This window comes from Physeter macrocephalus, chromosome 18 (assembly GCF_002837175.3).
Source record: "Physeter macrocephalus isolate SW-GA chromosome 18, ASM283717v5, whole genome shotgun sequence".
NCBI lineage: Eukaryota > Metazoa > Chordata > Mammalia > Artiodactyla > Physeteridae > Physeter > Physeter macrocephalus.
In genome coordinates this window covers 73,334,418-73,345,987 of record NC_041231.1, presented here as the reverse complement: position 1 = coordinate 73,345,987, position 11,570 = coordinate 73,334,418, and the positions used below count along the sequence as shown (strand labels likewise).

Genomic DNA, 11,570 nt, shown 5'->3' with positions numbered 1-11,570 from the left:
TTGCGGAGCACAGGCTCCGGACGCGCAAGCTCAGCAGCCATGGTTCACAGGCCCAGCCGCTCCGCGGCATGTGGGATCTTCCCGGACTGGGGCACGAACCCGTGTCCCCTGCATCGGCAGGCGAACTCTCAACCACTGTGCCACAAGGGAAGCCCTGTTTTTTTCTTTTTAAATCCAAGGGTTAAAGTGCTTTTGGGAAGTATTCATCATTAGATTGCTAATGAATGGTAGAATGTAGGTTGCTGTAATTTGCCTACTACAGAACAATATATCCCAGGGGGTGGTACGATGATCTGACTGCCCAGAGGAGAACCTATCCCTGACTTCTAAGTGGGAGGTCAACTCCAGAGTGACTGAGCCTGGGCTGCTCAAGTGTCTCTGACAACATTACACACATCATAACCCACTGTGGCAATTGCATTTCAACACCAAAGGAAAGAGTCAATCTAAAAAACACAAAATAGATTGAACACATTAGTTTCCTTTCAGCAAGCAAATTAGCCTATTGTGAGTTACCTAGCTCTATTGGGAGACCTTATTTTTCTCAGGAGAGAGCAACTATATCAAGAAAACTGTGTTGGGCTTCCCTGGTGGCGCAGTGGTTGAGAGTCCGCCTGCCGATGCAGGGGATACGGGTTCGTGCCCCAGTCCGGGAGGATCCCACATGCCGTGGAGCGGCTGGGCCCGTGAGCCATGGCCGCTGAGCCTGCGCGTCTGGAGCCTGGGCTCCGCAACGGGAGAGGCCACAACAGTGAGAGGCCCGCGTGCCGCAAAAAAATTAAAAAATAAAAAAAATTAAACTGTGTTACTATCAAATGCTCAGACGCCGGTTGCTAATTCATATATCAGATTCTCTGTAGTCCCTCCGTAATGTCTAGATGGAAATTGCCTCGCTTGTTTTTGCATGGATAACTCAACTGTTTCCTAACATCTGTAATCATGAGAGCATTGAAAAGAGGGTACAAGAAATCCTTATTCACAATCCATTATGTGATTATTTCTTAATAACACAATACCTTTTGTAGCACTTAATTTGTAGAGAAGGTTATCTTCAAGTTCTTTCATCTTCCGCTTATTAAAAGTCACATCCTCCAAAAGTTTAACCCTCTCAGACTCTAACTCCTGTTATTAAAAAAAAATAACATCAGAACTGTAATTACCAGTTATTATGGCAAATGCAACCTACTAGTGTTTATTTTTCATTTTTAAAAGTTTAAACCACAGTGCCATTCAAATGACACTATCGTTAGTCAAATCTATCTATTTGTATTTTTGTTTCTCTGGACAGTTTTTTAAAGATTATGCCCACTAGCATTAAGTTTCCATAGCACTTACACTGGCATGCATGAGATAAACCTGCTAAAATAATTTGCTCACCTCTCTTCCCAGCTTTAAGTTTTTTTTAAATTAAGAGTGTCCATTCTCTTGGCCCTGTTCCCACATACCGCCTCAGTCAGAAATGCTAACTTCATTTGCAGTCAGAAGGGGTAGAAACAAAGAAGCATTAATACCAAGTAACCAAGAGGCTACTCAAGCCAAATGGAGCTCCTGAGCTGGGACCTGACTGTAGGAACACCAGGTACCTGCTTTGACATAGCCAGCTGCCAATACAAATCCACTTTCCATTTTTTTGCACCTTCTACCAGAGGGGCTAAATTGGATGTCTGGAAGGTATATTCTTTCCTACATAAATAATATAGTCTTAAAATTATACTTTGAAAGAAATTTCAAACTTTCAGAAAAGTTACAAGACTGATACAATGAACTCTCATATACCCTTCACCTAGATTCCTCAAATAACATTTTGCTTTATCACTATTTCTATATACTTTTTATCATTACTGTTATTATTATTGCTGAACTGTTTGCATGTGTCATGATACTTTATCTGTAAAAACTTTAACACATCTCCTAGGCAACAGGACATTCTCTTATACAACCATAGTGCAATTTTCAAATTCAGAATATTTAACATGGATATAATACTCTTGCTAAATATAGAGTGAATTAAATTGTCTCAAAAGCATTCTTTATAGCATTTTTTAATATTACTTAAAAAAAATTTTATTTATTTTATTTATTTATTTTTGGCTGCATTGGGTCTCCATTGCTGCACGCAGGCTTTCTCTAGTTGCGGCGAGCGAGGGCTACTCTTCGTTGCGGTGCGCAGGCCTCTCATTGTGGTGTCTTCTCTTGTTGCAGAGCACAGGCTATAGGTGCATGGGCTTCAGTAGTTGTGGCACGTGGGCTCAGCAGTTGTGGCTCGCGGGCTCTAAAGCGCAGGCTCAATAGTTGTGGCGCACGGACTTAGTTGCTCCGCAGCATGTGGGATCTTCCTGGACCAGGGCTCGAACCCGTGTTCCCTGCACTGGCAGGCGGATTCTCAACCACTGCGCCACCAGGGAAGCCCTGTAGCATGCTTTTTTGATCTTATACAAAATCACACACTGTACTTAGAATTGCATTAAAAATGTGTTTTTAAACTACTTATTTGAGAAAGTTTCTTGAAAAACTGCTACAGAAATACCACCACTTTCAGAAAGTCTTCCTAAACCAGTTTGTCAGTTAAAACCCACAGCACGGCATTCCTCTGTACATCTACTATGGCTTGCATCACAATCTATGTGTCGGCTATATCCCTCCAACTAGATTCTGTGCATCTAGAGGGCAGGAACTTGTCCTATTAATTTTTAAAAATTGTAGTATAGTTGATTTACAATGTTGTGTTTATTACTGCTGTACAGCAAAGTGATTCAGTTATATATATATGTATATATATATTCTTTTTTAATATTCTTTTCCATTATGGTTTATCATAGGGTATTGAATATAGTTCTCTGTGCTATACAGTAGGACCTTGGTGTTTATCCCCTATTCATTTTTGTATTCTTGACAGCACTTATCTTGAGGCTTTGCAGAGAAGCGACTCAACCTAATAAATATTCGTTAAATTGAAGTGTACTGAATTTAGTTCAACAACTTTATTTTACATCTGGGGAAACTGAGGACCCAGAAATATTAACTCCAAATAACATGGCAATATAATACACACAGCTAGTTACCAGCAGGGATGAGCCTAATATCCTTGTCCCTCAACTCCAAGACTAGTATACTGGCATTGTACTAGTGGCTTGCGGTATTTGATGGGGTGGTGATGAAGATCATAGCTGTATTTGCAGAGAATAGCTAATGAATTGTCTTCACTAAAGCAGTCATCCCAAAAGTGGCAGTATAGAAATATGTGGACAAAATGAAATCAAGTTAGCGTCCTTTTCAGTGTGATATGGAAAAACTAGCATCATGGTACAATGGACAACTTGTGAGTTTTACAGCATGAACTGTAGAGCTTATCTACGAGGCTTGGCAGGGTGGAAAGTCTATGTGCTCTTATGGGTTAAGACCTTATTCTCCTTGGTCTCCCATTTGTTCATCTGTAAAATGGGGGTGTAAGAGCAGGATTGTTAGGAGGGTTAAACATCACAGTCAGGATATCCTCCTGCAGATTAAGTGTGCACTTTGTTTTTTCCAGCAAGCCTGGCGTTAGCATCCTAGCACATCTCCTGAAGAGGAAGCTAAGGCCTAGAAGAGTGGGCATGGGGCGCTCTGGGGACGTGGAGTGTACTTTAGATGGTGGTGTGTGAGCTGCCTTACAGAAGTTAGTGTAGCCTGCATGGGGGATCTGGACCAATGAGGCACCATCTCAGAACAGACCAACAGCACCAGGTAGACCAAGAAGGAAGGACTAATTTTCAACAGTTGACTCCACGTGGCCCTAAGAGGTGATAGAGGCAGTGAACTGAGGGGTCCATGCTCTCTGCCAGACTGTGAAAGTGAGATGATTCCCTTTCTAGATTGCATAAGCCCTGGGCAGTTTCTTGGAAACTAAGATCAAACAGCTAATGAGGGGGAACTTCCCTGGTGGTCCAGTGGGTAAGACTCCATGCTCCCAATGCAGGGGGCCCAGGTTCGATCCCTGGTCAGGGAACTAGATCCTGCATGCACGCCACACCTAAGAAGTCTGCATGCTGCAACTAAAGATCCCGCATGCAGCAATGAAGATCCTGCGTGCCCACAACTAAGACCTGGTGCAGCCAAGATAAATAAATAAATACATAAATATTAAAAGAAAAAAAAACAGCTAATGAGAGTGGAAGCTGGAACTAGGCTCCTTTTACTCCACCAGACTGGCCGCCTTTCAAGGGACTGCCCCAAGTTAGCCATTTCTTATTAACCAGGTAGGATTTTACTTCTCTTTTTACTGAGCCCTCTATTTTTTTGGTGTCAGTATCATTTCTCTTTTCCTTTTTGAATCTTCCTCTGTATTTGTAGCCATCTGTTCATATCACTTCCTTTCCTTAAGTCTTCTTCTGCCATTTTTTCTCTCACCCTCCCATTTTACGCATCTCTGGTCTTATTATTTCTAACCTTGCCTTTTCCTTGAAACCTTAATACTAACGTTAATTATATTTTAGCAAATATAAACTTTCTCAGATTTTATGGAAATATATTTTATACAATGCAAATATATAAAATTATATTTTATACATAACATTTAATGTTTTCTGAGCTTTATCTTAAAACTTAGTTTAATCTAACAGTCTCTTAAAATCTTCCAGCCTTAACTTTTTCTTTGTTTTATCAGAACCCTCAATTATACTTAATTTCTCTGCTTCAGTGCAAGTTTCATTTAATTAAGATAAAAGTATGGCTCTCTAGATCATTAGATTATTAGATTGTGGTGTTATCAATTACAGTCAAGTACTATCAATTACTATTGAAGTGTAGTAGTTGAAACTACTATAGTGGTAACAATACTTATTCAGAGCAAGTTCTTCTTTTCCAGGATCATAATTTTATTGAATTTTCCAGGTGTATCCAAGACTATTCATCCATAGGGCGATAGATATGAAAGTCAACATACCCAAAGCTTTAAAGTCAGAAGTAGAAAGAGTGGTGTGTGTGTGTGCATGTGTGGTTTTGGTGTTGGAGGAGAGGTGAGTTACATGATTTCTCAACAGGACTTGAGACTACAAAACAAATATTTATGCTAACAAAGGTAACTATGATTTGCTCAATTTTTTCTTTTCCGTATACTCAACAATTTCCCAATACATTTAAAACGTTTATTATAATTTATTGTAAGTAGATGTTCTTTACCTTGAGAAATTATTACCTGTTTCTCTGTTAGAATTACCCTCCTTAGTAACTGGTTCTCAAGTCCTTTCATGGTAACAGTAAAATCAATGACTGACGTTTTAGCATTGATCTCAGGGGTAAAGGCAGGGTTTGGTAACTTTGTTGTAATATAAAGTTTAAATGTATCCATGATATCACATTCCTTATCTCCGACCTTCACCTACATCAATTCAAATATTAAATTACAAACAGCTTAAAAGACAAGATAAGAAATTTGGGTTCAATTTAGGAGAGAGTTTATCAAAAGTCAGTGCAGTGAAACGAATGAATTACAAAAATCAGTTGCAAAATTTTAATCAGTGATCTTAAATAATAAAGCTTATTCCTTTAGAATAATTTAGACTTGTGGTCCTGCCTGAAAATGTTTTTAGCCATGACACCAAGCAAATTAAATGAAAAATTTATCCAAAACAAATGTTGAATAAAGGAAAACTCAGATATGCTTCATATTTGACTGTTTTTTCCCACCTGAGGAAATTGTTTCCTGCTATGGAAATTTGTTGTGTTTATTAGAAGTGTTATTCCTTTTTGCATTTCACAGTCATATCTGAAGCATATTTGACAAGAGAAAGGGTTAATGAAATTTTCAGAGGAAAAAAATGCCTTTTTTTTCCCAGAAAGATAACACTTATCTTAAACACCACAATTTTCAGTGTATTAAAAACAACTGGGTTTGCTACCTAAAACTCAGGTGGAAATTATAACATTTTAAAATGACTTAAATTTTTAATTAATCTTAATCCTTCATGTGATTGAAAACCACACTGCTAAGGCACTAATTCTCAGGCATCATGACCTTCACATTGCAGATAAGAATATGGGTCTTTTATTTATTTTTTAAAATTATTATTTTTTTTTTGCGGTACGCGGGCCTCTCACTGTTGTGGCCTCTCCCGTTGCGGAGCACAGGCTCCGGACGCGCAGGCTCAGCGGCCATGGCTCACGGGCCCAGCTGCTCCGCGGCACGAACCCGTGTCCCCTGCATCGGCAGGCGGACTCTCAACCACTGCGCCACCAGGGAAGCCCAAGAATATGGGTCTTTTAAAAGGCCTTCAGGAATGGACATACTACAACCTCTTTTGGCATATTAAATATGGCATATAAAAGAATTCACATTATGAAGAAAATTTTTCTGAATAAATCTGTCTTTGTTTAATGAGAAAATTGGCATTCTTATTCACTGATATTCATGAAATTAAGTTGTCCAAAGCAAAATATCTCAGTCAGAAATGCTGTCATTCAATAAAACCACAGAAGCCTAAAAGTAAAGAATGAAACCAATTAAAAAAGAAACACTTGTACTGAAAATAATTCATGTTATCACCAGTGATCGGGAACCATATTCCACTGCTTCCAGCAAAGTCTGTGAGTTTGGATTGAAAGTTAATAAAGAGAGAAATAAAATCAATGTCCATAGACTTAACTAAAAATGCCATTTTATCCAGTGAGGAAATACAGGCTTTATTGTATAGATGTATACATGGCTTGAAGACCAACTTTCTCAGAGCTGCTAAAATGTACATATTTTGTGTGTAACACTGGTATGTTATTATTATGACAAGATGCCTTTCCTTAATATGTTAGTTTCGGATAAATGGCTATTGTTACCAAGATATTGTTCTTCCCCTGTATTTTTTATATACTATTTTTTTAAAAAGGAACACTGAATATGAGTTTGGAAATAATTTTTTCCAGCATGTCAAATAATACCACCTGAAGGAAATTGTCTTCACTGCTATGCTCAGAAAGATAAGTAGATGTCACCATTGTTCTTTTCTTCTTTTCTCTTTTTTTTTCCCTTTTTTCGAAGCTCACCTTGAAAGTGGTGCCTGATTTAATGAAATTCTTTTCTAATACATTATCCAGGGCTGGATCCAGCTCTTCACGAATGTCCTCAATGAGAAGGGGTCGGCCCAAGGAAAGACTGTCCTCCAAATGTGTGCGGAAATACTTATGGTTCAGAGAGGTTACCTACAAATAAAGAGTTCATTGCTATATAAATGTTACAAAGAATGTGCCTGTTCCTGAGTGGAAACCAGAGATATGTTGGATAAGTGACTAAGAATTCTAAGGACTGTATAGGAAGCCTTACTTATAAAAATGAAAGTAACAAACAAAAATTAATTTTCAAAACTTGATGGGTCATGACTTTGTGGAAGCCCTGGGTGTGTAATGGGGGTGTCTCAGATCAAAAGAGGAGAATCAAGTGGCATTCCTTAGATGGAAGGTCAGAGCTCTGCTCCGGCAGATGGAAGAGAAGTGATCAAGGATTCATCCTTTAAACTTACATAGCTACAATCATTCAGAGAAAGCAAACTAACTTGCATTTTTGTGATATTCACTTATCTTCTCAGGACACCTATGAGATGAATAAGTGATTAAAAAATAAGCATGGAAATGTCAAAAATGATACACTGAGTCAAACTAAGGGTCCATCCATGTATTCTGTCTCTAGGAGTGACATGACATAAGAATATGATACTTTGCATAAAATCAACCTAAAAGACTTATACATTCACTTTTTATATTTTTACATTAAAAAAATTAGAATTCTGAATGCCTGGTGGGGTCCCCCAATTTTAGATCAATGTTTGTTATTAGTTAAAATAGACACACTGGGCTGGTTGATCTTTGCATTAGCCAATTGGCTTTGAACTCTTTACTTCTCCAGTGATCCCTCCCCCTGCCTAAGTGTGAGGATTCCCAAAGGTTCAGTCCTCAACTCTCTACCTTCTTATACGCTATCCTCTGAATTCAACTATTGCCTTTATGCTACTGTGAGTACTGATCCTAAGACGCAAGGAAGATCCACTGGGACAGCAGGTGATTAGGAGAGTGAAATTAAAAAATATTATCTCCCACTTGCAACGAAAAAAGGTGTGGAATTGAAAAATTAAATAAATCTATCTTTGTCCTGTTTTGGTTAAAAAGGGAAATAACTAAAACAAAATATCCTGCACACGAAGGAATTTTTTCCCCCAGATGGATAGCTTTATTATATAAATGATGTGCTATGAAAGACCTTACTATGAGTTGATAAGGTAAATGAATCTAAACAAAGAGCTTTAACTAGCTTACTTAAACAAGATGAAACAAGGTCCCAGAAAGACTAAAAGTAATTGTCCTACTCTATTCCCCAAGACGCAAACTCTATTTTTGTGATGTCCTTCCCAAGTGTGATGGTTAATTTTATGTGTCAACTTGACTGGGCTAAGGGATGCCCAGATAGCTGGCAAACATCTTTTCAAGGTGTGTTTGTGAGGTTGTTTCTGGAAGAGATTAGCATTTGAGTCGGTAGACTAAGAAAAGAAGATGGCCCCCATCCATGTAGGTGGGCATCATCCAACCCATTAAGGGCCTGAATAGAACAAAAAGGTGGAGGAAGGGCCAATTTGCTCTCTGCTTAGGCTGGGACATCCATCTTCTCCTGCCCTTGGGACTTCAGACTCGGACTGAAGCTTACACCATTGACTCCCATGGTTCTCAAGCCTTCTAGGGTTTGGACTAGAACGACACCACTGGCTTTCCTGGGGCTCTAGCTTGTAGATAGCAGATCTAGGACTTCTCAGACTCCATAATCCCATAAGCCGATCTCTCATAATAAAACTCTTTCTATATATCTATACCTAGATATCCTTTCAGTTCTGTTTCTCTGGAAAACCCTGACTAATACACCAAGTAAAAAAATAATTTTCAAATTGTCAATTTATTAAAGATTACCTTTAACCACCTTCAATATCTTTTGTAAACTTGAAATAATATCTTAGAGTCATAATTTCAGGTTTAATTCACTTGATTTTTCTCATGGAGGAAAGCTTGTGGTAGCCACCACAAGAGCCTGTATCTCCTGCATGGATACTCTGGCATTCAGGCTTTACAAAGTAGTCTGTGAATTCTTTATAGGGGAATTAAGTGAATACATTCTTTTTCCAGAGGTCATAGCTGTAGGTGCTGGAGATGGCATTGAAGATGGCCTTGATGCAGCCCTGGACATATAAAATATGTTTTGTTTTTCATTTATAAAGTGTTTCATTTTTCATTTTGCCTTCCTTCCCAAGCACAGAAATAATAGTTTTGTTTCATTTTGTTTTCTTTTATTTGTGTTTGTGCATGTGCTTATCCACATATTCAGAAAAATAATGTTTTCTGAGTAAAAAGGATGCAGTTCAATTTGCTTACATCCTAGCAGTTGATGGTTTTTAAAATAAGGAAGTGTCTCTGGCATATTTCTGGTACTTCCTCAAGAAGCTTCTTGGGACAGGGTTGCATCAGGAAGGACATGACTGAAGGCTATCAATGAGTTTAATGCCGAAATGGAGAGATAAAGACACAATCAGGAAAAATAAGAATAAGATGAGCAGGGAGATCAACAGCCAAGGGAGACAAGAGGAGTGAGGAAGGGAGCCAGGGACAAGTTATAGCTGAGCTGGATCCAGGGAGCTAAGTTCAGGAGCAGGAGTGCTCCAGTACATGCCACTCATGCACTTCTGAGTATACAGCTCCTCAGGAACTGCATTCTCATCAACCCCATTTCCCTTAACTCTTCACTTATGCTCACTTCCCAGGATTTTTCTGGGTTTTCTAAGTAAACATAGACTGGAGTCTTAATGAGGTAGGAGTATCTTGAGGTGATCCAGAGTGCTAGACAGTGTCCACATGCCTGCAAAGCCCTGATCTCAGAAGGAAATCTTTCAATACTTCACCATTGAATATGGTGTTTCTTGTAGGTTTTTTGTAAATACTCTTTATCTGATTAAGGAAGATCTCTCCTAATCTTAGTTTGCTGGAAGTTTTATCATGAATAGCTGTTAAGTTTTACCAACTGCTTCTTCTGCATTTATCAAGATGACCACATGATTTTTCTGGGTTTGTTTGTTTGTTTTCCTGTAATGATGACACACTTTGATTAATTCATTTAATTCAATAAATATCAGAATTACTACCCTATACAAAGAGCTGCGCAGAAAATATAAAGATGGTGTAAAACCATAAGCCTTGCTAACAAAAAGTTTATGGTACATTAGAGATAAAAGACAAACGTGCAAAGAACAATAATTTAAGGCAGGCTCCTTGTCCATAACAGAAATACAAGATGCGTGAGGAGTCAGGACAGGCTATATTAAGCTGGCGACTCAGGCAAGTTTGGGTAAAAGTAGCATTGGATGTGGACTTTGAATAATGTTTAAGATTTTTATCTGGGATGTAAGTAAAGTGGGCAGTTGGGTGGAGAAGACATTCTGGTTAGCAGACGTAGTACAAGCAAAACTATGCATACAGAAGGCTTGGAACTGGGAACAGTATCGAGGAAACAATGAATAGTCCATATTGTAATACTGAATTGAAACATCAATGTAACAAGATCTCCAAAGGAGCCAGGAATGTTGGAATCCTGCCTTTGTCTACCTCTGCCTTAGGATTAACACCTTGGTAGAATCCAACTCCAATACTGGACTCTAGCATGCTATGTGGTACTACCAAGTGGCTGAGCTAGGTTGGAGCAAATGGCCTCAAACTGAGGAATCACAAGTCTTATTTTTGTCCTTTTCTTATAAGCCCCAACTCAAGGCCCAGAATAAAGGCCACATCCAACACTGGCAAAAGCAACTGAGCCAGAGAAATGGACAGAGAGAAGGAGAGTGAGATCAAGAGAGAGCACAAAAGAGAAAATAATCAGAGCATTTGTCCCAAATCACTGTTACAAAACTCAAGGGTATAAAGTAGCAAACAATTATCATCATAGAGATGACAACTTTATGACTGACAGATTCAACTGAAATTGTGGGAAAACGCCATGATTTCAAGATTATTTTCCCATGCACCAAATGGTACATACCTGCAAGTCATTTTCTTTTTCCTTTGATTTAATCCAAGTTTTGCCTTGAGTCTGTGGGTCTATAAGAAGTGGGTATCTGGTGGCCTTTGTCACAATGATGCCGTTCTGAATGGAGAGGTCATCTCCTGGTAATCCCTGCAGCCCCCACTCACCAATCTGAACAACAGGAAATGGATGTGGCCATTCAAAGGAACACAGGAAGGCTTTCGTTAGTGATTAACAGTGCCATGATATAAAATAATTTAAAATTTGGACATATTTTTCCCATTGAGACTATGGAACAAGTACCTAGAAAAAAAACCAAACTCGTAAATGTGAACCAAACAACATCAAATTAAAAGAAACAGATTTATCATCTAATAAATCCTTTCTCTAGTAACCCAAGACTAGGTTTAGTCCTTTATATTGTGTTTTCATACTTATGAGGAAATATTGTAAATTGATTGCATATTAAACCTGATTTGGGGATTCTGAAGCATGGTTGCTGAACATTCAGAGCACGGCAGGGACTTGAAATATGGTGAGACGGGGCGGGTGGTGG

The 11,570-nt window shown here is 38.7% G+C and overlaps 1 protein-coding gene and 1 non-coding gene across 2 annotated transcripts in view; one reads left to right on the top strand and one right to left on the bottom strand.

Annotated features, from left to right (window-relative positions):
• The window catches only part of DNAH8 (dynein axonemal heavy chain 8), a 318,775-nt gene that overhangs the window by 93,074 nt on the left and 214,131 nt on the right, over positions 1-11,570 (bottom strand). The window contains exons 73-76 of the mRNA XM_024122116.2: positions 11,030-11,185; positions 7,012-7,167; positions 5,174-5,356; positions 1,017-1,122 (exon numbers count right to left, since the gene is read on the bottom strand). Of these exons, the coding sequence (XP_023977884.2) occupies positions 1,017-1,122; positions 5,174-5,356; positions 7,012-7,167; positions 11,030-11,185 (601 nt within the window). The remainder of the gene's footprint in view (positions 1-1,016; positions 1,123-5,173; positions 5,357-7,011; positions 7,168-11,029; positions 11,186-11,570) is intronic.
• Positions 3,913-3,985, top strand: TRNAW-CCA (transfer RNA tryptophan (anticodon CCA)). Its single transcript has one exon. It is a non-coding gene; the product is annotated as a tRNA-Trp (tRNA).